The following is a 27948-nucleotide window of genomic DNA, read 5'->3' as shown; positions in this document are numbered from 1 at the left end:
CCCAGTGGCAAGGGCGGCCTCGCACAGAGCTGGGGCCAAGCTTCACCCTCGTGCCCAAGCCCAGTGCTGGCCTAGCGTGGCAATGGGGAAGGCTCTGCCCAGGCTTGCTGGGGCCCTGGTGAAGCCCTCATTTCTGCACCACATGCCTGATTTCTCCCCATTGCCTCAGGCAGCGCCTCAGCACTAAATTAATCCATGGCTTTATTTACTGTCACCCATCTCTTTACCCTTACCAAGCTGATGCTCTACAGCATGATGCTGGAAACACCCAAGTGGGATCAGGCCTCCTAACTGCTTGAAGCCAGGTCCATCACTGCTGCACCACAGTCAGTGCAGGCAGGAGGCTGAGAACAGACAGTGATGGGGGAAGCACACTCTCTACAGGACAGATTTATTGAAACAATCGTGACCTAGCAAAGAAAATCAACTGTTGGCTTTAATTGTTGCATATATCTTCATTTCTAGGACTAGGAAAATTTCAACTGATAAATATACATTTCATCAGAATGCCTTTGGCTGAAATACACCACGAGCACATTCTTCAAAGTTACAACAAAAGTCTTAGAAATGTTAAAAAGGGATTTCCCTTTACTAAAATAAGGAGTGCACCCCCCACCCCAACAAGGCGCTAGGACTGACAGACAGGAACTCTTGGCTGTGCAAAGCAGAGCGTTGATTACAGTAACAGAAAGGAGTCGGGAGAGGAGTGGGGAGACTGCATAGCACTCAGTAAGAGGTACGAGAGGTGGCTTCGGCAGAGTCAGGTCAGCATGTCCCAGAGGCAGCAGCAGCAGAGCGCGGTCCAGCACGCCGTCAGGCAGGCGCTCTCGCCTGAGTCGTCCCTTCGCCGCTCCTCCACGACGTACACTGCAGGGACAAGAGAGCTCGGTCAGTCAGGGGCCCGTCGGCTCCCCGGCATTTCTGGTGGCTCGCCCACGCCTGCCCGAGGCTGAAGGGGCAGTTACGCATCCCACAAGGACTGCAGCAGGGAGCTGATCCTTGACGGGTGCCTCCACTGATGCGCAGGTGAGTGCGTGCAGGGCACGTGCGGAGCTCCCATGAGGGTCTGATGGAGCCTCCAGCCGTGGTTTCATCCCAACGGCAGCAGCAACCCACAGAGCTCCACTCAAGATAACGACGGGGTGACTGCTTACCATACACCATCGGGGGCAGAACAGGCTTAACTTAAGGAAAAGTCATTTAATTTATCATCAGTTAAAATAAATGTGGGTAGTGAGACAGACAAACATTAACACAACACCTGTCCTCCCTTCCTCTCCCAGCCTCAATGTCACCCATGCCCCCGGCCACTGGTGGGTGCAGGGGGACTGGGAGGTGGAGGCTGCTGTCAGCACACAGCAGTTTTTCTCTTTCACTCCCTTCTCCTTGCACTTTCCTGTGGCCTCCCTGATTTCTTTCACTCTGTAAGGCTTTGGTGCTGGGTGTGCTGTCCCTCTGCCTGGGTAGTTCTGGCTTTTCTCCCTTCATGGCCCTTGGTTGGCCTCTCTCCAGTAGCTCCATGTCCCTCTTGTCCTGGGGAGCCCAGAACTGGACCCAGCACTCCAGGAGTGCCCTCACCAGTGCTGAGCAGAAGGGAAGGATCACCCCCCTCAACCTGCAGCCAACACTTGGCCTTAATGCAGCCCAGGACACTTTGCTCTCTCTGCAGCAAGGACACATTGCTGACTCGTGTTCAACTTGGTGTCCACCAGGACCCCCAGGGCCTTTTCTGCCAGGCTGCTCTCCGGCTGGGTGCCCCCAGCATGTCCTGATGCCTGAGGTTGTTCACTGATATTCTTACAGAAACCCTTCTCATTGTCTTGGACATCCCTGGCTGTGACTGAATTCTGTGAGAGCTTCAGTTTACCTAACTTCAACCCTGGATGCTTACACAATCTCTCTGAATCTGAGGATGAGGACAAGTTGTAATGAAGCAGACTGAGGTTGGTCTGATTAGCCAGAATTTGCACATTGCTGTGAAGGGCTGCACTGACGCCCCATTTCACAGCTTGCCCTGCGTTTTTTCCACTGTGAGACACGCACTTTATTGGCTATGTCCCTGTGAACGCACAGATCTGTAGGGATCAGAGCGCATGCTGTGCAGCTGGTTTATAGCCTAAAAAACCTGCCCCATGGATGTCAGGTATGTAAAAAACTGGTCTTCAACTCAGCAGCCCCCAGCAAGCACCAAAGCCCCTCAGCCTCCTTCAAGAGGATGTTTGAAAGGCTCAAATGTCTCTGCTCTGGGATGCTTAAAGCTGCTGCTGGATGTCACCACCAGTCTCCGGTGATGGAGAGGATCATGTGGCATCTGCTTATGGTGTTAGGGAAGAGCAAACTGTGCTCCAGTGGGGGCTCAGGTCCACCACTTCTTGGAGTCCTGGCACAGGAAGGACTGAGTAGCTGGACAACATCGCATCACTGACACCAAGCACGGCCCATGGACATGCTGCTGCAGTTGCCATCAGGGGTGTAAGCACGGTGGTATCAGACGTGGTGCTCCAGGAGGAGCCAGTCCCCAGAAAAGGAGGGAAAACCAGAGGAGAAATGCCAGCATCCCAGCAGTCTCCTGCCAGGATTTCCTGGGGACAGAATGAGCTGGGAAGTCTGTCCCTGGAGGCTGCAGCACATTGCTTGTCTGCTATCTGGACACCCAGAGGCGTTGTGAGCTCGCTGTGTACCCTCTATCCTGCCTTTAGGATCTTGAACTCCACTGCCTCATGGTCACTGCATCCAAGAATCTCATAATGAGATCCTGAGCTGGAAGGCAGCTATGCAGATCATTGAGTCCAAGGCTGCCTTTGATCTCCAGATACCCAACAAGTTCTTTGTTGAGCATGAGATGGAACAGAGCTCCTCTTGCTGGCTCCTCTAGCGCTTGGAAGAGCCTGTGTTCATCAGTGATCTCCAGAAACTTCCTGCAGTGCTTATGCCCTGCCGTGTTGTCCTTCTATCAGATGCCAGGGTGGTTTATGTCCCCTGTGAGGACCAGGGCTTACAAGTGTGACACTACTGCTACCTGTCAATAGAGGGCCCCATGTGCCTGGTTTATGTGGTCAGGTGGCCTGGAGCAAACACCCACTATCCTGTCACATATCCCCATCTTCCCTTTAACCCTACACCATAAACACTCAGTTGGCTCTTGGTGATTTCAGCTTGCCCTCATCTGTTACCAATAAGCCATAAATTACTTTAGTTTGCTGAGTCTGGTTTGCCCATGTCTGCAATTGGTGAGTGATCTCCCTGTCCTTATCCCAAACCATGAGTCTTTTTTTTCCTCCCCATCATATTTTGTCCTTTTGAGGGAGGCTGAGGGAGTGGTGAGGTGGGATGGAGCTGTCCAGTGTTGAGCCACTGCATCCCAACAAGATCACAGCCCTGCAACTGCACGTGCACGTCCAACTCATCTTGCTTCTTCCCCATACCTCATGCTTCAGTGTACTTGCATGTGAGAGAGAAACACTAAAGAACACCTGTCCCAAAAGCTCCAGGATTGGAACAGAATGATTTGAAGAAGCACAGGTGGGTTCCTTGCTGCTGGCTCACTTTCACGCACAAGAAAAATTACAGTTTCAGCACAACAAAGGTAACAAGAACCTTCCTGCTGTCAGGTCTGCCCAGGCTGCAGGGAGGAGAGGCTGGACAGACACCCAGGGCAGAGTTTTTAGGGAGATGCCAGCTTCTGTAACTAGAAGTACATTTGCTATTTGTCTGCTTGCTGTTTGTTTAGGCTGGCAGCAGCTGCTCCCCGACAGTCAGGCACGTGGCTGCCTCCTCCCCTAGGAAGTCAGGGCAGTGATGAGTCCTTACTCCACCGCTGTCCCTCTCACATGCCAGGGCACCACCAGGTGCTGAGTGGCTTCGATGAGCTTTGTTCACCTTGCACGCTGACTGGGCACTCTTCTTCTGGCTCTGCCTGCTCAGCATCCACAGCACAGCCAGATTTTACCAAGCTAGAAGATGGCAGCCCTTAGATACCTTACCTGCCGCGGGGTTGATTACACCTCTCAGTGCTGGTGGACCCGGTGACCCCACGGACAGAACTCACTGAAGCTCTACCCCTTGAGGGCTAACCAGAGGATCCCAGCAGGTTGTTGGGTTTTGCCACGCGTACCAGCTGCATGAAACACAGGAGGGACCGTGGCTCATGGCTGATGCCTTGCAGCCGGGTGGGACTGGATGGCAGAGATCTTCCCGTACCTAGTACAGCCCTTGGTGTGGATGTGGCTCTGCCAGCAGTACCTCATACACGAGTCCGGTGTGTCTCTGCCAGCCTCCAAAGCCAGTTCAGGGCAGATGAACAGTTTCCTTTTGGTTCCTCCTCTCTGAGCTTGGCTATCACATCTGAAACTGCAGCACAATTTGAAGGCGAGCACATGACCTTCCTTAGAGCTTTCTTGGGTCCATTTGTTATGGTCTACGTGAGAAACAGAAGAGCCTGACCCAGGCAGATAGCTATTGCTTCGAGGAGCTGAACGTGTGGTGTTGACAAGAGGTTTGGGCAGGAGAAGGCTCCTGTTGTCAGCCTGGTTCTCCTGGCCTGGATCCCCGGCCTCAGGGAGCCTCCCTCCTGCCAGCTGGAATAACAAAGAGGAGGCAACTCCTGCAGTGCAGGCACAGCCCAGTTCAAGAGGAATCCCAGGTGTCTCCAGCACAGCACCGCTGCCCATTCTGCTCTTCTCTCCCAGGCTTCCCAACTCCCTGTCAGGCACGTACCTCCCGTCCCTCGGTGTGAGGCAGGAGGAAACCAGGAGCCACCAGGAGCCGCACACAGACCAGGGCAGTGCTCCCCTGGTGGAGAGCCCCACTGTGCTGGCAGGGAGGGCAGAACCAGGTGAATGACTTTCAAGCCCACCATCCCAGCCTCCTCCAGGGATCCTCTTCCACGGCTTTGAAAGGCTGGACCACCCAAAGGTGGGTAACGCATCCCAAAGCAGACAGGACCTGTCAGGCCCTTCCCTTCCACCTGCCTGCAGCCACAAACTTGCACTCAGATGTAAGTTTGGAAGACCTTCACGCTTCCAGATGTGAAGCCCTGTATCCCTGTACACTCCTGTGCAGTGCAAGCTGTAACCCAGGGGCCAAGCAGGCTCCCGGAGCAGCAGAGCACGGCAGCACTGCTCAGCTGTGGGAAACGGAGAAGCCGGGCACTGCTTTGCAGAAGAGGTGGTGGCTGAACAGAGCTGCCCGTGCAGCCTTACCTTTCCGGCAGTGCTGGGAGAAGCTGCACAGCCAGGCACTGATCTCAGCTCCTGCCTTTCTGCCTGGCCTAACCCCGAGCTGAGCTGCGAGGAGGAGCGAGCCCTTGCCCCACACAATGCCCCTGCACAGACCCGGCCACGCGGCTTCGTTCTGCAGGAAGGAGGGCAGCGGGCAGGGCTGCACAGAACAAATCCAGCTTGCACGGACTGAAGGAGGCAGTTGTGTTTCAGGCCGGGAAAAGCCTTCGGGCTTCTTTTCCTGGCAAATCCAGGAGGCCTGAACAAGCAGCTAACTCTCTGGTGCCTTTGTTTCCTCTGAGAAGGGTTCTGTGACAATGAATGAAGACCAAACACTTATCAATTGATCCAAGAGCCCTGTATAAAAAGAGGCTGTGTTTTTTCCAGCGGTGCACACTGCCTGCTGAAGGGCACACGTGAAGGGCAACAGCTCCTCGCTGTTAAGGGGAACCCCCCCATCACCTCCTGCCCACAGTCAGATGGGAAAGGATGCCCAGCAGCTCCTGCCATCCCTCAGGGCAAGCAGGTGAGGGCGTTTTCTCCATGGCTGCTTCTGAAGTAGTCGCTGTGCTTGCAGCCTGCAGCAGCACTGGTTTCTAACTGGCTGCTAGGTGCAGTCTAAGCTGTCCTATTGCAGAGCCATGGACATTGGGGTTGCTGCTGACAGGGTGCTGCCACACCCCAAATTCAGGACCACAGTGCCCAAAGACATCCAGGTTTGTAAAGGGTCTGGGAGAACATGCAGGGAAGCCCTGGGATTCCTGGTGATATGGAGGCAGCAGGCTGGCTCTGTCCTCTGAAAATAACAGCAAGAACCTAAACTTGCTACAGAGCAAAGTCCTCGCAGCTTCAGCCTGAGCAAGACCCAGGAGAACTCCGGCACCCTCCTGTGCCCCAGAAATTCCTCTGCAGCGTGTGACGCTCCCAAATCCGGTCGGTGGACACTGGGAGGTTACATTGCTTCAATGGCATTGCCTCACATCTCAGCTGGCTGCTGGAGGACAAGCAGCTGAGAACCCATCTTTGCTGGAGCAGTGGGAGGATTCCCAGCTTCTCACGCCCAGATACAGCACCGTCCACTTGGGGGAGCAGGGAAGCGGCCCTCCACCTCTTCCAGCTGCCTGTGGTCCCAGCGCAGGGGCTGATGCTGCTTTCCTGGTTTAAAGATGCTGATTTCAGCCTCCAGAGCTGCTACCTGAAGTTAGGGGTCGCTTAGTCTGTACACATTTGCTAACTGCCCAAGAAGAAAGCAGGAAGAGCAGGTAACACGGTTTGGGAATGAAGAAAGCTCTGTCTTCAGGCACAGCCAAAGCACCGTGCTGGGAGGAGCTCCCAGCCCACTGCCTGCCGTGGTGGGGTAGCTCAGCAACAAGCTACCAGAGAGCAATGGCAGAGAGCATGCAAAAGGCACGAGCTGTCAAATGATAATGCTAACACTCATGCAACGCCCTTGCAGGACTAATAAGTCTTCCATTCTACCACACAAACCAATAAAGGGTTTTGTGGGTTTGCTGATATCTCAAAGATCAGTAAAATCAAGTTTAGCTACATGATCTGCTGGAAGACCGCGCTGTATAACCACCCACACCTTAAAGCAGAGCTGAAGCACGATGCCCTGTGCAATTTCTGGTAACCTGTCTATGACTGCAGGCGTACAAGAAGAGTTTGCCTGAAGTATTTATGATTAATCCATTAAATTTTTTAAACTACAGCTAAGCGATGAGGACATCCTGACAAAGCATTTCTGAAGTACGCATCAAGTACTGTTATGAAACGCTCGCTGAAATGCTCAGTCTCAGCAGGGCAGCTCTGCTCTGCCACCACCAGCTCACAGGGACCGGCTCCAAACACTGCTTCAGACAAAGCAGGAACCTGGCTGGAGAGGAAATAACTACCAACAACTACCAGCGAAGGTTTTCAGACTTTGACAGCACCAGGGCGACATCCTAAATAGAAACGACCTCCTCTCCTTTATACTTTGAATCTTCAAAGTGATCATTAAATTCATCAGTACTTCAGAAAGCGTGGAGACAATTCATCAGACATGCATGCCAGAGAAACTTTAACTACAGCTATACAGAATTAATGCTGAAAAGCTTCTCTCCTCAGCCCATTGGGTGTGCAGCTTACACAGGAGAGGGTAGGAGCAGACCAGGTGAGGGCTGGGTGACCATTCACTTGCAGCTATCAAAGTGCACGGAGTAAAAAACAGTTCAGAGAAAGGCTAGATAAACAGCCGAGCTCTCATTAAGCTAGAAACATCCTATTGCAATTGTTTTATTTTGGACACTAAGAGCTGAACATCAGCCTCAAAGCAATAATAGAAACCCAGTGACCAACCCAAGGAAGCCAAGGGGTGTCTTACAGCACCCTTACTCCCTCTTTCTAGTCTATGCATTAGTGCTGCTTCAAAAGCAGAAGATCCTCTGTGAACAGGGTTAAGACATAGCATAATAAACCCCTAAGCGCCTTACCCAAACCACTGAAAATCAGTAAGTTTAGCTGAGCATGCTTGTGATGTAAGCCAACATCTCCCCAGCTCGCTTTATCCAGCAGTTTCCCAGTACTCTTCCTCCTGTCTTCCATTAACAGAGATCTGGTTGTCTGCTGCAATAACTTTGACATATTTTGGATTTTTTTTTGTTGTTGTTGTCAATCAAGGAAACAGCTGTTTTTATATGCTTTATATCAGAAACATGAATGGCTCCTTTAAACAGAAGCCAGCTCGCTGTGGCACACCTTACTGGGGACTTCACTACCTCCTTTGTGCCTCTTTTTTTGTCCAAGGTCAAAAACTCCACAGATCTCCCATGACGTGCCAAAGTCTCTCCTGCTACAAGCAGAAACCCGTTAGCACTCAGGGACTGGTGATCCAATGGAGAACAGAAATACGGGTGATTATTCTCAGAGGCATTCAAGCTGGTTTTGGTTTTAAAAGGCTCACATTTTGCCACTTCCATTGCTTTTTTCTAAAATAGGATGGAACAAGATAAAACCTCAGCAGACCCACCCATCTTCTAATCTTCTAATCAACTTCAAAGACCGCAGCTCACAATGAATCATGCTTGCTGTGAATATGGCAGCACTCCCTGTAACCACACAGTCTGCACGACCCAGTGCAAGTAACTCCCACCTTGTTTTTAAAACAAACACTACAACACTTTGTTATTTCACACACATTCCGCTTTATCTTAAGCACACATATTTTGGTTCTGTTCACACCTCATTGAGCTAGTGGGTGGCATCCCTGCCTACGGAGGGGGGTTGGAACCAGATGATCTTTGAGGTCCCTTCCACCCGAGCCGTTCTGTGGTTCTGTGGCACGTTAATCATTAGCTCTACGAGCGAAAGGCATGAGCATTACTTTTCACACGGTTTGGTATAAACTAAAACCATGACCTTAGACTTAGCCTGGTGCTTTAGTGAGTCTACAAGGCTTGTACAGCGACAGAGGCTTTGCTACCACAACCAGACCGTGCTTTCTCAGGGCCCTTGCACAGACAGCACTGCTCCATTCAGGTGTTGACTGCCTTACACACAGAACCCCTCAAAAAGCAGGGAGCAACAGCAGCCCAGAGCCCTTAAGAGGCCTTTGAGCCCCTCCAGAAAATTTGCTGCATGCCAGTGGGGCTCTGACCTTTGTCCAGCTATTTCAGGGATGACATCCATGTCGACAGCAAAACCTCACTTCAAGCAAGCCACAAACGTGGCCACCTGGGGATCCTGCTCAGCTGGGGCACTGCCAGCTGATCCTTCCTGCCTAAAGAAAGTCAGCAGAGGGGTGTTAGCAGCACTCAAGGGATGCAGAGGTGATAGGGACCACAAATGCAGTGTTTCTGAGGCATGCTTTGGGTGGTGCACTGCAGGTACACAGACCCAGCACCACAAAAGGGAGGAAGACCCAATTAGACCTCCCTAGACTGCAGCATACCCAGGAGTACATCCGTGCTAGCAGCAAGCATGGAAAAAAAGGGGCTGCAGTACTGGGGAACATGCACTTCAGCTAAAACTTCCACATCAGCTGCCAACAGGGCTCTTCTCCACACCGCGCCTCCTTCCATGGCCACAAGACCTCCTGGGCAGAGCTAGGGCACAGATGCACCTCGCAGCTCCCTTGGCAAGAAAATCTTCCTTCTTTCTGCAGACGCATCTTAGCAGCTTCATACCTGTAAAATTATGTTCCCCAGTCCTCTAGCTCTGTCCTGACCAGAGGTTTTTGCAGTACAAATATTCTACCTATACTGTATTCAAATTTCAGGAAAAGCCTTAGCGGACTCATAAAACAGGTACCTGTCAGAGCCAGGTGGAAATACAACAGTGAACTCCCAAGCAAAAAAAAAACCTACGAAGTTGCAGAACACTCAGTTTGATGAACCCCAGCTATAAACATGAACAGCTCTACTCCCAGAGCTACCCGAGCCAAAAATCGAGCATTGTGCAAGACAACAGGCAGCGAGCACGTCCCCTACACCACCCAAGCAAAGGCACTGCCTGCAGTTGCCCACAGCAGCATCACTGACCAGTGGCTGCACAACCTCATCCGCCAGGCTGGTGAGGAACCTTTTGGTTCCCACAAATCCAAGCAGCCCTTGTGGTCACCCTGGAGAGCTGTTTCAGTTTTCAGGGAGCTGAAGAAGCAACACGTTTCAGGGAAGTGACCGCAGAGGCACGCCAAGCAAGCACTTTCAGTGCTGCACTGGCTGCAGTTAGCACAGTGGTGAAGTTTCTTCCTCTCAGACTGTATGTGCAGAGCACAAGGTGCATCTGGCCACAAGCCCTGCAGAAGATTTTCTTGCAGCCCTGCAGAAGATTTTCTTGCAGCTGAGCTCTGGGATGGGAAAGAGGAGAGCTTCCTCACCTGAACACACAGGGCTCACGTGGAGTTGTCATTCAGAGACTGAGACAACACGGGAAGCCTGTGGAAATGACACTAACCAGCATTTATGGAGTGCAGATGTGCTCAGGAAGAGCTCAATATCTCTGAGGAGAAGGGCTACAGGCACTTCTTAGGAGGAAAGCACACCTTATGTAGCAGGTACTTGGACTCTTCTGGGGTAAAGCAGGTACCAACCGGACCTCTGAAGCACCAGGGACCCTGGCACACGGGTTAGAAAGCATTCAGGAGACAGTGTCACATGAGAAGCCAGCTTCCCCCCAGTTCAAGGGTACAGAAGTTCAGGGCTTCAGATCCTTCAGTTTTCTTCCACACTGCAACAGACGCTGATGCAGGGACATCTCCCAGACCTACAGAACTTGAGAACTTCCTCTAACATTTGTTTTCCCAAGAAAATCCTAATTTAGTCATAAAGCAAGGGTCAATTTTCCACCAAGTCAACTGCAAAAACAAGAACAGCACACTCCTCAGCTTCAGCCAGGCTTTTAAGTGAAAATCATCCTTCGTTCCACATTTAAACACGTCCTGGCTCGGAGGATTTTATGCAGCACAAACTTGGTCTTACAAGGTTTTTAAAAGAGTGTTTTGGGTGACAGACAGGAGGAAAAAGTCCAGTTTTAAAGCAAACTGAACATGTCACAATGAACAGTTGCTGAAGGTGACAAGAATGCCCCTGAGCAGTCCCTTCAGGGCTGGAGCACCATGGGCTGTGCAGCTCCTTGCCCTACACCACCTGCTGCATGCCCGGGGTAGGTGCTGAGCTAACAGAGGCTGCCCAGACCTGCAGCCTCTTTCAATCGAGTCAGCTACAGGCCAGACTCTCCAGGGTTCAGCCAGTTTTTATGAAGCATGTTTTCAGAAAAAGGACATGAATTTGGAAATCCTTTTCTTTGCATTGAATTTTTCTAAGATTACCTTCTTAGGATTGAAAAGCAGGTAAGAACACCTCGAACATCAGTGCCAGGACAGTGTTGTCTGCCAGCAAGCAGCCCTTGCTGTTTGTGGGGCCAGCAGGCATGAGCCAGGGACAGAAAGAGGCATTACACAGCAGGTCTGGGGCAAAGAGAACACCGGGTTAAACAAGCACTGCATCACGAGAAGCAGGTAAGGGAACACCTGCCAACTTAGCTGTGATGCCTGACAGCTTCTTGCCAGGATCCCATCTGTCTGGAGTTGCAGGTCCGGAAGGTACAGGAACAGTTAAACTCAATGCCATGGTAGGCTGCGAGGAAAGGTTAACAGAGAAAGAGAAAGCCTGAGGGAATTGCTACGTGTTGCCTTCCAGGTAAACTACTGTGGAAGGCTGAACTCAGTTTGAGAAACAAAGGGGGAAATCACTGAAAGGCACCTAGAAGTCTAACAAGAGCGATCACAATCCCCTCATCTCCACAGCGAGCGCCACAAAGAGGAAAAATCCACGCCTCTAGCAGGAGGCAGCGTCTCTGTAGCAGGGTGACCTGTTTATTCTTGCAGCTGGCCAAACATTCGGAGGCTGGCTTCATCACCGTGACTACTGCTCTTATCACAGCAAGCTGTGCTGCCAGTGGTCAACTTGCAGAAATAAGATTCCCACCCCTGCACGCAGTAGGTCAAATGCAATGCCGAGCTGTTTGCCATCAGCTGGAACGGCTGCTGACAGAGCCTGGTTCCCTTTAGCACAGAATCACACAGCCTTATCTATTATGTTATATATCAGTGGGGAAAAAAAAAAAAGATCAAAGCTGTGCAAACTGCTAACAAATAGTTTTTTTTGAAATTACATATGAAGAATGTCACTCGTACTTTGGCCCACTCCACTTCTCACAGTGCGTTATCAATAGCAGCGTTACATTTCACCTCTATTTTATGGTGACAAGGAAGTACCTGATGACCAGTCAGCAGGTATTTTAGTTTCCTTATGCCAGGACACATTGCATTAATTCTATAACAAAAAATACTGGTGGGGAAGGAAGATATTTTCTGGATATTTTAGGGAATTTCTCCTAAGCACGCATTCTGCTGCTCAAGAAGGCCTGGCTCCTTACATCGAGCTCCATGCAGACACAATTGTCCTGCTGCTGCATCCCTCCCAGCTTTGTTCTGGTGCAGGTGAGGTCTCTTTAGCTACTGAAAGCACTTAGAGATGTCAAAGGGTAAATCTCCTATACTCCAGGAGTTCACACTTGCAGACAGACATGACACCAGCCCTCAGATTTTACAGCAAGAACGACGCAGACAAAAAATCAACAGAAGTCAGCTTAGAGAGCCAGGAAGCTGGATCAGATATACAGAGGGATAACATCCCTCAAGCTCAGCATATAAGTTATCAGCTCTAAAGGTAAAAGTCAAGTTGTCTACTTCTTATGAACAGAGCCAGTTATGAGCCCTTGCAAGCTGCAAGGGCACAAGGCTTACCTTGGCAGCTCATCAGCTTCTCAGGAGCATGGGTGGAAAACCAGCGCTAAGCATAAGCTGTTCCCTGTTGTATCTCAGGTACAGATTTTTTATTTTATTTTCTAAATACTGAGAGTGAGTTGTATGAGTTTTCTTCTTCAAGCACCAGTTGGAGATGCTAGGTACATCACTGTTCCAGACACACCACAGACTGATTAAAAAGAATATTGCCACCATGGAAATGATACTTTACATCAGATTTTGGTTGCATGTATATGACAGATTTAGAGCCAAAGTGCCTCAGCAGCAATTATTTCCATCTGTGGATCCACTGGGAATGCACAATTGATTGCTTCCACACATTAGCACATCAAATATAATTCACAACAGAAGAGACCACCCTTGCAGTTTGCCTACACAGTAAAGTAACTAGGCATAAATCCTAACACAGAGCAAATTTCCTAGTTTTCAGTGTGGACACACATTTGTTCGGAAGTACCAATGTAATTCCTTGGAACAGCTTAATTCGTAAGATTAAGCAAACACCTGGAAGAGCAAAACATACCCTCAAAGGAAAGCAACCATGCAGTAGCTCTTCCCAGATAACTTGTGTTTGGAAACACATGGACTGACGAGCCACATTAAGTCATGCCAGACCAGCTAGCTAGATATCAACATCTTCATTAAATTTGGATGACAATTTTTGACGTTAGAAGTTCAGCCACAGAAACAGACATACAGCATTAGCATAGTAGATTTTTAAAATTATTTTTTAAAGGGATATCAGTTACATATTAGACACTCCTGTAGGTGATCATTAAACCAAGCCTCATCAAAAGCTATCTCAGAAAATTTCTGTTCAGGCGTCCACAGAACAAAGATCGGGTTTCTGCATGATGGACTGGCCAAAGGTGCAAAAATAGATGCTTAATGGAAGGAGAATCGAGAAGAGGAAAAACTTTTGCAGAAAAACAGAATTATAGACTTGACTTCATTCTGCAAACATTAATAAATATCCTTTCACATAAGCAAACACCACATTCCACTGAGAAATGTAACCCTTCATTTAAATTTTTACTGTTTTATGGAGCACATGAAGAGATATGCTACTGAGAGTTACAAGCATGACTTAAGCAATAAGTGATACTTCATCTGTTATCACTTTGCAAGAAGCAGAGACCAAGCAATGTGCAACACTGTGATAAGCTGTTTGATCACGTTGGACATTTTGAAGAGCACCTCCAAAAGCACTGCTATAGCCCTGTAGTACTTATGACTCGGACTCTAGCATTTTGTTTTCTTGCATGTTTTGGGGAAACAGAGTGCTGAAGAGTGCACACATGGCCCAAGTGCTGAAAATACCTGGCTTCTGGTTGCAGCTAAAATGCCGATTAAAAAAAAAAAAAAAAAGATATAAACTGTAAGGAATTAAGTTTGTGGGTTTTTTGTTTGTTTTTCCTCCTAAGTGGTTAAAAATAGGCACCTGAAACTGGAAAGCTCTGATGAAGTTTCTTTCTCAAGTGTGTTAAACCTTAAAGAACGTTTTCCAAAAGAATTTCTCAAGGCAGGTTTACTTCTTCAGAAGTACCAAACTTAGCAGCTCCTTTTATTTTCACAATTCCACTAGTAAATTACTGTTCACATACGATTTGAACTGAGTTTGTCAGCAGAATACAATATAGAGGGTTCCTTAACTCACAGAAGTTGTGTGCAAATACCTATCAATGCACTGGGCATAAACCTCCCCACCCCCAATGACTCTCGTACCATCTGGTTTGAAAGTTTCATCCTTGCTCCTGACATCTTATCTATGATTTGATTTTGTTTCTTAACACAGCAAAATGTTTCTAGTGACTATAGCAGACTTCTGTTATTGCAAAGCCTGCCTTTTGGAAATACAGATATCAACTCTGGAATACAAAATGACTTGTGCTCCTTCCTTCTTCCTTATAATATGTGGCATTAACACAGTGCAGATGAGAGACATAGCAGCATCTGCACATCTACTGAGCATTATAATAAATAACTCTCTGAATATAAAATCCATGCTGTACTGACCTTCCAGCTGTTTCTATTTGATGTCAGTCACAAGTCACCAGTAAGGCTTTAATGGAGGATTGCCACCATATTCCTTCACAGCTCGTTGTTATTAATAAAGCCTTTTAATTGCAACTTTGTTGGATCTCTATGTGGGACACCCTGTTTGAGCAGGCTCATTGTGGTTTAACCCTGGCAGGCCGCTGAGCACCACACAGCCACTGAGGCACTCTCCCCCTGTATCTCATGGGCTGAGACACGGGCAGTTTACTGGGTAAAGCAAAAGCTGCACACACATGAAAAGCAAAACAAGGAATTAATTCTCTACTTCCCATCAGCAGGTAAGCATTTAGCCACTACCAGGCAAACAGGGCTTGTCTTCCCAAGAAACTGTTACACGTGGTAAGTGCCAGCACCCCAAATGTTTTCCCCACCCTTCTTCTTTCTCCCCTGCTTTTATTGTTCAACGCAATGCCACATGGTATGGGATATCCCCTTGGCCAGCTGGGGTCAGCTGTCCTGGATCTGTCCCCTGCCAGCTTCTTGTGCACCCCCAGCCTCCTTGCTGGCAGGGCATGACAAGAAGCTGCAAAGTCCTTGGCTCTGTGTAAGCACTACTCTGCAACAACTAGAACATCGGTGTGTTATCAACACTGTTTTCATCATAAACCATAAACACAGCAGCATATGAGCTTCCACAAATAAAATTAACTCTATCCCAGGTAAAACCATGGCACAGGGGTTGGAAGGGATGACTGTCAGAGGCCTCTGCCAACCTCAGCCGTTCCGTGATCACGTTTACTTGTGAGAGCAATGCAAGTCACTGACTCCCAGGTTGAGTTCAGAGCCCACGTGGCTACAGGAAGCCAATTCAGAAGCGTGACTTACCGGAAGATTATTGGTTTGTGGGGTGAAGGAGCTGTTTCTGCAGACGAAGAGTTGTGTTAGCTTCAGTTTGACACAAAACCCTGCCTTTTGCAGCACAAGCCTGGTCAGTGAAAGACATCTGTCCCCCCCAATCTCCCAGCCTGTTCTCCATCTGGTCGCAGGTTTGTGAGTGGAAGAGAAACCTGATCTGAGCACAAGGGTGTTCAGTGCAGTTTCCTGATCAAGTCTGACACGGGATCCTTTCAGCATCCAAGGCAGCAGATCTGGCTCAATGTCAGACTGTCCAAAGGCGCAGGACCTCTTCCTTCAGCCTCTGCTAGGGCATCCCTTTTTATGGCTACAGCAGCAAACTGACACTCGCACCAAGTAAAGGAAGTGTTCTACATAGGAGACTGGGAATTTTTCTCCCTGAGAATACATGCCTATTAGCCACTTCAGAACAATGTGCATTTCTCAGTAAAAACTCTGGTTACACGTTGAGTACATGTGGTAGCAGCAGTAGGAAGCATGTCTGTGCTGCTGCCTCCTCTTTCCGAAAGGCTGACCCTTGAGGTTTTCCCCTTTTACAGAGGAAGCTGAGCACACAGTGCGTGTGTACTTCTGTTACCATCACTGAAAACAGTTGTTCACTTCTCATATTTGGGTTCTCTGGCCATACCCACACCAGAAGTTCCCTGACATCTCACATCAGTTAAAATCCCCAGAGATACTTTTATGTACACTGGCTTTAGCTGTTGAATCCAAACCCACCATTTCAACCAAGGATACTGGAAGAACAAGTTCTTGAAAAAAATCCTTCCACAGATCAGCCTGTCCAGCCATGTGTGTCCACTTTCCTTTGGATTCACTACAGTGAATAGTTCCTACCAGGAACTGTCTCAAGTTCCAGTTTCCCATAACACGAGGGCCTTGAACCTATCTTCATCACGGTGCACTGCTGAGTCAGAGTAACACAAAGTGGTAAAACAGAGGGGCTGAGAAGGTAGTTATCTCAAAAAATGCAGCAAAAGCATATGGACCCCAATCCTGAGAAGGCTCTACCTACTAGCACATGTCCCAGAAGCTTAGGATGGTATACAGAGAATGACTTCAATAAGCAACAGCTAAGGACAGCTTCACAGAGCAAAGGAATTAGTATAATTATCACAGAATTGTAGGGGTTGGAAGGGACCTCAAGAGGTCATCGGGTCCACCTGCCCTGCCCAAGCAGGTTCCCTAGAGCAGGCTACCCAGGTAGGTGTCCAGACAGGCCTTGAATATCTCCAGAGAAGGAGACTCCACAACCTCCCTGAAAGGAGGTTACAGTTACGGGGAGGTTATCATCACTGAGGAAGCTCAAAATAAGGCACTGGAGTTGGTACGGCAGCAAGAGTACCCATGCTGATGGGGAGTACACACTCCACAGTGCATAAGCAGAGATTTTAAAACCAAAGCCAATGAAACACTGAGGAGAATAAACTTGGTCTCTAGCTATACGTCCTCACCAGCAAAACAGAGTTAATAAACAACTCACTAAACACTTCTCTTCTCAGTGTGGAGAAGGCAGGGACCAGACCCAACCTTGCCAGAATCCCAGAGTTGTTGAGGTGGGAAGGGATTTCTGGACAGCTAGCACAGGCTGCCCAGGACCATGTTCTTCTTCTTCTTCTGGCTCCATCTTCTTTGTACCCTGCCTTCAGGTATTTATAGGTATTGATCAGATCCTACCCAAGCCGTCTCTTCTTCAGACTCAACAGTCCCCGCCCTGCAGTGTGCCCCACGAGAGCACCCCACACAGTAAAAGCTTCAGGAGAACACACAAAAGCTCAGGAATTATTCCAACTGCTACTACAACATCACTTGGACAGCTATTCATGGGCTCAAGAAAATTGATGTGTATTAACTGAGTAAGAACCACACGTTTGAGTTTTAACTGTTTCAGCTATGCAGCTTTCAGATAAGCTTTTATCAGTCACGAGACAGGCAGAACGAGAGCTGTGGGAAATCTAAAGCCAGCAACAAGCGTGTGTAACAACCTCAGTGTACGGATTCCTTTCAGAGATCAGCATCAAGGACCTTCAGCAGTACCTCTGAAGGGCCAGACAACTATCAGAGGCACGAAACTGCAAAATCAGGCAGGAAAACACGCTATAATCAGAACACCTACCTCAAACGGGCCTCCACCTCCCCCAGCTCTGTTAACGCCAGAACCTGATAACCACATTACTTCAAGGTCAATGTGCACTCACGCATTTGTAAGACAGAAAAGGTTACGATTGCTTTGCGCCACTGCTGCTCGACGTACCTGTGTTTTTAGGCCCCTCTGCGTACACTGGTCCTGGAGGTGGAGGTGCATTTTGCCATCCGTACTGCGGATAACCCTGATAACCCGGCTGACCTGGCTGATACGGCCCTGGGGGTCCAGGAGGATAGCCAGGGTAGGGGCCAGGAGGACCACCTGGTTGTTGTACGTAGGGTGGGTAAGGGGCAGTCGGTCCCGGGCCGGAGTAGGGTGGAGGATTTTCGTAGTTCATTTTGGATGCGGAATCTGTCCTGCAGAAGAACAAACACAAACAAGAGTTGGTTTGTTTTCAACTTGCTTCATCCACAAGCTTATAAATCCCATTTCAGACTGCTTTCCAGGGGGCTGGAATTTGACACAACCAGACCTGAAAGTGCCTTGACAAGCAGCGAGGATATTTTTAACTCCATCCCAGGGCAGAGCCTGAGCAGAAGTGACTTCTTTTAAGTGACAGGTTTAGCACAGGAGAGCAAGGAGAGCAACTTGCTCATTTCCAATCATGCACTCGCTACTCACTGTAAGACATTCAACAGTCTTGCTACTGCAAAGAAAATGATTTCTGCTTCTACTCATGACTAAATTGCTTTTAAGTGAGCTTTAATATTGACAGAAAATGGAAGTAATCACTTTTAAAGAGGGAAAACATGCAGAAAAGCAGCCTATCCAAGACACATACTTGATAGCCTTAATGACAGAAGGAGCGAACACACATCCTCAGCTGAAGTGTGCTTTGTTCTGGAGTAGAACAACGTTACACTTCGGCTAATTGCTACAAGCATCTAGACCCTCACTTTGGAGCAAGGCTGTGTAGGAATAATTTCCTGATGAAACTGTAACTCAGCACATCAGCTATTCTTCCAGTAATACGTAACTGAACCATTAAGCAGCCAAAAGCAATCAGAACCTTGGGCTCAGTCTCATTTAAAAAAAATAAAATATATAAATATTAAAGACACTTCAGGTTTTATGACCTCGAAGTCTCCATCCAATGCATTACTCATGCAACAGCCATCAGAAGACACGACTGTCATCACAGTGATGCAACTTTAATTCACCTCCAAGCAGCGTGACTGAGCAAGACATTCCTTACACGGGGTTTCTGAAGCTTCTCTCTGTCTGAGAAACAGAAACATCCCTAACGCCATGCGGCCAGGAGCCGTCCTGTTTTAAGTAGCTGCACCCTGCTATTTTCTTCCACCAAAATATGGTGGAGAAGGGTCACCATTTCCCTGTGGCACATACCTCTTTCCCCATACCAGGACATTTGGGAGAAATACCAGGAGCATGACTTGCCTTTGCTAAGGCTCAGAGCTGCTCTTACAGAGGAGAGGCTGATGAGCAGCCAGCAGGACCCACTTCAGACGGTGGATGGCCCAGCACAGCTGGGACAGATTTTCCTCAACACTCAATATTCTGCAGCAGTTCTTGGAGGCGTGCAGATTTTGAGGCCAGAGGAGACCATGAGCACATCCAGCCTGAGCTCTGGCATGACCCAGGCTAAAGAATTTCACCTTTGTAACCCTATAGCAAGCCCAAAGCAGTCACCCTCAGGCAGAAGCCATCCGAGTCAGGACTTGGGGCTATGTTTAGCTACTGCAGTCCCTGGCTGCACACCGACCTGAATGTTGTTTGTTTGCAGCTCGCAGTTTCATCACCTCAGAAGGAGCTGCCTGTCCTTCCCCAGGGAAGGCTGCAGAGGCTCTCTGCTTATTTACCAGCCACTCCTGCCTGCATGCTGCTCACCCTGTGGGTACCACGCTGTGTCCTCCTCACGCAGCCCTGTTCTCTTCTTGCTGTGCAAGCCAGGCTGTTCCAGTTAATTGTTCATGCACTGCTGTTACCTTTCCAATAGGCATTTTTAATGCCTTTTAGAAGAGTTTTAACTGCTTTACCAGCGCCAGTGATTACAGGATTTTTTTTTTTCCCCACTGCCAGGCCAGCCAGACCACTTCACCACTTACTTTAAAGTGATCAAGCACAGCAGAAGTTCAGCTTCAGGCTTGTTAACCCTCATGGTGCACTGCAACACCTCCACCAAGTCAGCAGCAGGGAAGCTCGCCCTTCAAAGAGCTGGCAGAGCAGGCAGCAAGCCCTTCAACTTACTCAGATGCACCAGAGCAGAGAACAGGGACCTGATGGATCACTAACGTTCACCTAACCCAGAAACTCAGCCCAAAATACTGGCCAGACACAAGTTCCTGGGGAAGAACAAGTGAATGCATGTGACTACATGCATGCAGTGACTACAACGCCTTCAGTACAGAAGCAGGGAACCTGTCCATTACCCCAGAGCTGCCTGGATTCCTCACAAGCACCTGTCTTGTACCCCAAAAGACTTTCAGAGAGCTGGCTCAAGTGCCAGACCACGCAGGCCACACACAAACACCTCTGTGAAAGATGTCAGATGAGCATCACCTGTACAAGGCTGTGCCTGGTAACGTTTACACTCCACCCAAAGGATACTGTAAAGAGCCTGGCTAAAACAGGCAGCCGTGGTGAATGAGTAAAGAAAGCTGCACGTCAGCAGCTCTGCCAAAGAGCTTAAGAAACTGGAGAGGAGTCTGGCAATGGCCTGTGTAAAAAGGGAACGGTGGCATCATAGACAAGGAACACTGGTAAAAACAGCTTTGTGTGAGCCATGGCAAAATTCGGTTTTCAAAGATGGGCAGGAAGGGAATGGAGCTTCTGCCTCTTAACGCAGAGGGACTGGCAAGAAAACCAGACACGGTCTACCAGAACCAGCCAGACACTTGCACAGAGATGTCAGATCATCACAACAGAACAGAAAAACAGAGAAGAATGAGATTAAGGAGAGTATAGCTTTCCAGGGCAAAAGTTAATTTTCCCCTTAAAAAAAAAGAGCAGAAAGTACCACAATCAAGAATAGGTCAAAAGTGAAAGAGAGCGTCCAACAAGACCAGTTTCAGCAGCACCTGTATTGGAGATTTTTGTGATGAATGAGAAGATTAAAACTCCTGAGAAATTCATGCAGGCATTCAGCAAGCCTAGAAGGTGGTTGTGGAACACTCCAGAGGTCCTAAGCACAGCTTCCACCCACTCTCTGAGCTGTAAAGGTCAGCCGTCCTGCAATGGGCTTTGTCCCAGGGAACATTTCCTGGAACATGTTTGCCTTGTCCCCATTTCCAGGATCAATTACTGCCATGCATACACTCTTCTCTAGCTGCCCTTTTTGAACAGCATGACAACATTTATGTCTTCCCAACCCTCATCAACTCATGCACTATTTTACATGCTTACCAGCCTTATTTACAAACCAAGGTATGTGTTTGCAAAGCAGGGCCTTAACTCACTAAATAGATACTTTTCAGAGACATACCTGAGCTCCTAGTCAAGGGCATCATCAGGCTTTACTGTGGGTTCTTACCCTGTCCTAATTCCACAGGAGCTGTAACCCACACTTACTCCTACAAGCTTGCATCACGCGGCATGCTTGTGGCTTTCCCAACAAGCACCCTGTAGACAAAGCTCTTTAGAAAACGACCACGCCCTGTATTTTGCTGGATAACAGAAAATTGATTAGTCTTCTGATGCTCTTCAGACACACGCTGCTATTCCCTCTCCCCTCACCAAAACTGAGTGATTTTGCTAAGAAATAAGCATGTTAATACACTGTTACAGTTCCAGAAGATATCTGAACTTTTGCTCCATGCTGCTGAGCAAACATTTTTCCTCTACCCTAACAGAAGGGCAGAGTCAGATAAGGGATCCACAGGGATCATTGAGTCCAGCTCCTGGGGACTTGTGAGATTCTTTCCCACGTCTCTGGAGACAGCCTTCGTTTCACCAGTCCTGGAAAAGTCTCCTTGTGCACAAGCTGCCACCTCTTCACCCCTTTCCAGAGATCAGCATGTAATGGGACTCCAGCAGTGACCCTCTCCCCTCGGGAGATTCAACTCCTGCTGCTCCCTCCCATTCTGTTTTTGAGTGGGTTTATGAATCCAGTAAGATCCAGCGATGAATCCAATGAGAATTACTTTTATCCCAGCTGTGTTAAGGAATCAATGGGAAGGATTTTTTCTTAAACTGGTACTCTGTGGTAGCCTCATTTAGGTATCTGGCTGCCGTTCCATGTCACAAGAGCAGCCCTGCAGCACTGCATAAGACCAAGAACACACAGGACTTCTGGTCTGAAGGTAACACAATGCAGGAAAACAAGCGAGAACAAAGAGAAAACGGGAAAGTGCAATGGAAGGAAAGCTCTTCTGTTATCTTGAGGGGTTCCTGAGTAAGAAGCTTTCACACTCTACCAAAGAGACCTGGCTTTACTCTCTTCCCTCCCCCAAAAAGGCCACTTAAAGACTGGCCCTCACATCCCTCTTATGAGGTCAGTGCAATTCTAGCTTTTTAAACTGACTCAAGACCAGCAGGAATTTATGTCTGTTGGCAGCGACAACACCTTGTTACCTCCACAAAAACTGAAAACACTACACACATAAGAACTACTTGAATTTTTGTACTGTAGGTGTTCACAGCTGCTAACCCACCTGCAAAGAAATACCTATCCTGCAAAGAAATCCCTGTCCTTATGGGCTGCTGAAAGGCTGAACCTTCAAACTCGGTCTTCTATGAAAATGGATCAATTAAGTAAAAAGCTGGATGGGGGGAGGGGGGGCTGGCCATGACGACCTAATCTAGGTACTGAAACAGGGCAAAAAGCCTCCCATTGCATAGGGAACAGCACAAAAAACAGCTCTCTGAAAACAAGTGAGAGATTTACCAAACCTAAGAAATACGTATAATGAAAACTGAAGATAATCCTCCCTCCCCCAAAGAATATCAGCGTTTTTAAAAAGCTTTAGCAATGAAAGCTTGCTTTTCTGACAGCAGAGCAAGCAGCACACTTCATACGCTATTCAGGTCAGGAGAAATCACGTTGTGCACGACGTTGGATACTGATTCGGCTGGCTGTGGTACGGTTCCAGTCAGGGAACGCAGCGAGAGGCACAGGCTCTGAGCAGGGCAGCTGAGTGCCCTGATGTAACCCACCCCGCTGACGCCTGCAGCGCTAGGAAGTCGTTTTCCAATGCAGAGTTCTAATGGAAAGTACATCAACGAGCAACAAGCCAGCTCCTGGCAACGAGCCTAGAATTTAAATTGTATTTCGTATGAACAGTATCCACATGAAAGCAGTACAAGGGGCTCTCAAATGGCACTGGTTCTGTGTTTCCCCCTTATCAGCTTCCTTCCAAGCTCCACGCAGCGATTGCATAAAAGGTGCATTAAGAATAAGCTGTAAGAGATTCCTTCTTGCTTGGTTGACTTCCAGGAAGAACCTCCTCTCGAGGTTCCCTACCCACTGCAGCAGGCGGCATTATCAGCCAGGAGTAGTGACTTCACAGCAGAACTGCACTCACCCGCTAAATAAAAAGCTGCTCAAAACCATTTTGCTCCCCAAAATGCAGGTCTAAGCAGGAGTGCAAAGCACTGCGCTGTGCCATCCAAAGAAAAATCAACAACACTTCTGTTTCAACCAATTTCCTTAAAAGGTCTCTGGGGATAGGGAGCACTCTGTGGTGGATTTCCTCACCTTTATTCAAGTGGTTGACAGATCTTCCCTAAACAAAATACTCAGCAGCTGTTCTGAATGGTAGAAGTCACCAGAGCAGGCACCTCTGCTGACCGAACCCGTGTAGGTTTGGATGAAGAGGTGATCAACCTTCAAAAGCTCCCGAGCTGGGTCCTACCTCATCCATGATCCCGCAAGCCCACAGAGGCCTCAAGTCTGCCCAGCTGACCCTCATGCCCCTCCAAACTGAAACTTCAACCCATCCCATTGCCCTGTCCCATTATCTGTCATACCTCCTTGACAAAGCCAGCATGGCACGTATGTTTCCAGATCTTTTGTTTCAAAAATACGGGGTTTGATCAGCTTTTAAGGGCCTACAGACACATGGACAGCATTAAACTCTTTGTAGAGCTTCATAGTTTTAAGATTTATCTTTGATGCTCTGCCTCACTCTTCAAAAATAGTCCTCCCAACTTGCTCCCTAATTTTTCTGATTGCAACATGCTGTCAACTGCATACCTACATGTTATGCACAGCAGCAAACTGAGAGAGCTGCTCGTGTAGTTCCTACAATAAAAATGCTAGTGGAAAAAGAGATCAGATCCACTGCACCGTTACTGTTATCACATGAACTGCACGAACTTACAGGACACGGTTTCAAAATTTTCAAACATCTGATTAAAAGTTTTAAGAGCACATGATTTAACCGCACAGACTAACTGTGATGACGGCAAGTTTCACAACACAGATCCTCCAGTGTGAAGAGCCAAAGCACTTGGTGCTCACTCGTCAGCTGATACTGCACCATGCTGTGGTAAAGAAAAAGAAAAGCCCTTTCAACGAAACATATTCGAGATACAAGCATTAACACCCTGGTTTCAGGTTTTGAAAGTTTTTTTTTTTTTGTGTACAGTGTGCTTGTTCAAATCTTTTTGTAACATGCCTCATTAGAGATGGTTCCAGAAATACGCAAACATATATTTTGCTCTTAAAGGGATGTATTAAGACATTTTTAAGGCACAACAAATACCAAAACCAAAAATCCGTGAAACCATCTGATTGTCAAGTTAAACTAGACTCTGCAAATAGTAGTTAAAGAGGCTTTGTTGGTCCAACTGAAAAGAGAATGAGAAACAAAGAGCCTGACTGGCAAGGAGATTAATAAGCACCCAAGACAGATAATACATTCATATGTGTTGTTCAGATGGTGCTCTGGCAGCATCCCAGTAATGGAACAGCAGCAGCCTTTCACGATTGCCTCCCTGACTCTGATAAACTGGTGGATTTGATGGAAGATACTACCCAGACTGCATGGTATTTCCCACTTCTCAAACGTGCATTGAAAACACATGGAAGGGCAGCAGACAGCTTTGAAGACACAGCAAAGTCAGCATGTGCAGACAGAAATACATGCATTGCCTGCATCTCAGATCTCCTTACTCAAAGAGAAGGGATTTTTGTCACAGGGTGGAGAATGGAATGAGATAAACATTTTCCCCTCTGCTTTCTCACTTGTGCTTTTCCTCCTTTTCCACATCATACATGCTGCTGTAACACTGTTCTTTACATAGCTTATAGGGGATATACAAGAATCCTCTCTCATGACTACTTGGGGCAAAAGCAAGTACCTCTGATACAACATTTTGTCAAGAAAGCCTTTGCCTAACTGTAGCATAGGTTGAAAAGAAGCTGTAAAGTGTCCAGGGCACTGTTGTCAGACCAAATGATGCCTTAACAATGCATTATGACAAGAAACAGAAAGAAACAGTGTTTTTTGATGACTGATATAAGGGATGCAATTGGGCAGATCTACATCGTGAAGCTGGTGCATGCCCAGTGCACCCTGCAGTCCCAGCTCGCAGCCAGGCAGGCACTGAAGCATAATGCAGCTTCCAGCGTCCTCCCTGTGGGAGCAGTGGCAGCAGCAGGAACGTGCTGGCAGCCACACCACAACCAGGAAGCATCCCCCGAGGTATCAGGGCGTGTACCTGCTCTGGAAACGTGGAGGAAGGCAACCTCTTGATGTGCTGGGTGAGAGCCTTGGATGCCTTGTGGGAAGCGGCTGCGGGCGGCAGGATGCCAGACCTGCAGTAATGAGCCTGTCTGAATGACTCAGGCTTCTCGCTACCTTCCTCAGTTCCCAAAAATGACAGAGTACCATTCTCTACAACTTGAGCCACAGGGTTTCGGGTCAGGAACAGGAAGTTGCAAGGCAAAGCAGAGAACTGACTGAGTAAAGATATCGGTATCAAAGGTGGGCATTCGAGCTCTGCTCAAGCCTGCCACTCCCGCTAGGAGCTTTCACGATCCCTTGTTATTGAGCCTGCAGCCAGGTCACAGGGAACAAGTACCTGAAGCAGTGCAGACCTGTTTGCTGAAGGAGTTACACAAGGGTGCTGTGCCCTGCTACAAAACACAAAGTAACACATTAATCTGCAGAGGCACAGAATTATCCCTGAAAACAAGCAGCTCCTCTGTTTATTGTACACAAAGCCCTCCAGGTAGCTCTCCATCACCCCAGGGCACTGCCAAAAGCAGAACACCTATGCTCACGTTTACAGGAATGCCTGTTTAGAGCAGTAAAACACTGCCAGTCCTCAGTGCCTGGCCCACACCGCGAGGTGCTGAGGGCTGGGGCTGGCACAAGGCAGCAAGCCTCCACATCCCTCTCCCTCGACCTGAGGCAGAAGCGGCCCAGGGCAGCCCCTACCCATCAGATGTCACCTGCTTACAGGACGTTCCTCCTCAGCCAGGGCACCCACCAGCACCTGCTGGTGAGCAGCTCAGTTCTTGAAGCCTTCAGAGCTCGTTAAATTGGTGTTTTAACGACGACGGCCTTCACCGAGCACTAGAGAGGCAAACTCCAGCAGCACTGTGGAAGTTTCTGTTCACTAAAAATACACCGCTGCGTGCAGGGCAGCTGGTTACCAAAGACGTTAATCCCTGACCGCCCTCAGAAAGCGCTGCAAGATGCCCACCGAAACACTGCAAATTTCAGCATTTTCTGCTGCCTCCTCGCTCCGTGCGATATAGTTGTAGGATTCTTATTACCAAAACTTTCTAGGACGAGCAGAGGAGGCCTTTTTTTATTAAAGCAACCGGTGGACGTGGGGATAAGGCGCCTATTTTCCACGCTGGGTGCCTTATTGCTGAATTCACCACACCACGCACTCATTTTAACCCCCCCCCGAGCCCACCCGACTGTGGCAGGAGAGTCGGGGGGACACCGGTGAGCAGAAAGCCCCTCTCCCTACCACCACACGCCCTCACCCCCCCCCAGGGCCCTTCCCTGGGCCTCTACCGGCCAAGGGGGGGCCCTGCCCGTCCTCCGTGCCCCGGCCAAGCCGCCCTCAGAGCCCCGCAGCCCCCACACAGCGCCCGGGCTCCCCCCTCGCTGCCCGCCCGCCCCCCTCCCGGCCGTACCTGAGGCGCTGCCCGGCACCTGCTGCGCGCCCCGCGGCGGGCGGTGACGTCAGCAGCGCGAGCCCAGCCCCCGCCCCTCCCCTCCCCGAGCCGGGCGCTGATGGCGGAGGGGCGGGGGCGGCGGCGCGAGCTCCTCCCCCTGAGGGGCGGGGCCTGGGGGGGAGCGCTGAGGCGCTGAGGTGCTGAGGTGATGGTGGGGGGGGGCGGTTCGGAGCCTCCTGGGTGGTGGATTGGTGTGCGGAATGGGGAAAATCCTATCGTAATAAAACAAAAATAATCCTCTGGGTGGGGTTACGCCACGCTGGATGGTTTTGTGCGACGGAGCAGGCAGCGAGGGGCCGTGGGCAGGCGGGGGCGCTGCCAGGCGCCAGTTCTATAGGATCAGCTCCTCCTTCACCTCACAGTGTCATTTACATATTAATTAGTGGATCACATACCTACCCCGACGTGTATGTCACAGCAGACAAAACATGCTTTATTCCACTGGTTAACACTGAGTGTGTCTTGGTCCTTTGCTCCAATGCCAATGAACATACTCCATTGGCTTTTAAACATTAACCGGGAAAGCAGCTTGAAAAACACCGCTTAATTTCGTTAAAATTTTAAAATGACAATTGGTAGTTAAATCTACTTATCGCCCAGTCAAATAATTCAGTCTAGGTTTTATTGTCCCAATTATCCCTCCAACAGAAATTGTATGTTCATTTGTAGGTCCAAATACCCTGGAAATGAGGCTGGGGTTTCACACCTTATAGCACTGCACAACAGGCTGGGGTTTAGCCCCTATAAAAAGCATGTGCCAGCTCTCTGTGGGGTGGGAAGAGGTGGGTTTCCTGGTGAACTAAGACATATGGAGGGTATGGTCACCCAGTTCCCATTAGCTGTGCTAGCACACTACACAGAGCTACCTGAGAGGCGTTATTCTGAAGGCATTACACAGTTGGAGCCTCCTGCCCAGGCTGCACAGCGTGTGTGTGTGCAATGTAGTTGCTAGAGAGTTGCAGCTGAGGGCAGAAAACTCCTGAGACATGCTGATGTGGTTGCTTGAAAACATTATCTGAGATGCTGGGAGACAGACAGGCTTTTGCACCTGCTAAAACAGCCTCCTTTTTGCCTTTCTTTTACCTGTGATTTTCTCTCTTGCTTTCTTCACTTCTGTATTGTTGCCTACTCAGGAACATGGGAAGGGAGATATGAATCCAGCTTTCTGGGAAAACTCTGCTGCCTAGAAACTGTCTGAGCAGGATTTACCTCCCCTAGCCCTCCCTACCTTGGACACACATTCAGAGGCTTTATAATCGTAGCT

At 48.8% G+C, this 27948-nt stretch overlaps 1 protein-coding gene across 1 annotated transcript; it reads right to left on the bottom strand.

Annotated features, from left to right (window-relative positions):
- Positions 1–374: 374 nt before the first annotated feature.
- CYSTM1 (cysteine rich transmembrane module containing 1) lies at positions 375–26757 on the bottom strand. The gene is made up of 3 exons (XM_084295096.1): positions 26643–26757; positions 17696–17943; positions 375–867 (listed from the first exon to the last, which is right to left on the bottom strand). The coding sequence occupies exons 2-3, from the start codon at positions 17922–17924 to the stop codon at positions 761–763; spliced, it is 336 nt and encodes a 111-aa protein (XP_084151222.1). The 5' UTR covers positions 17925–17943; positions 26643–26757; the 3' UTR covers positions 375–760.
- Between the last annotated feature and the right edge of the window lie 1191 nt (positions 26758–27948).

Source organism: Netta rufina (assembly GCF_964035555.1).
Source record: "Netta rufina genome assembly, chromosome: 14".
NCBI lineage: Eukaryota > Metazoa > Chordata > Aves > Anseriformes > Anatidae > Netta > Netta rufina.
The sequence above is the reverse complement of the archived record's forward strand: the minus strand, read 5'-3'. Positions and strand labels throughout refer to the sequence as shown.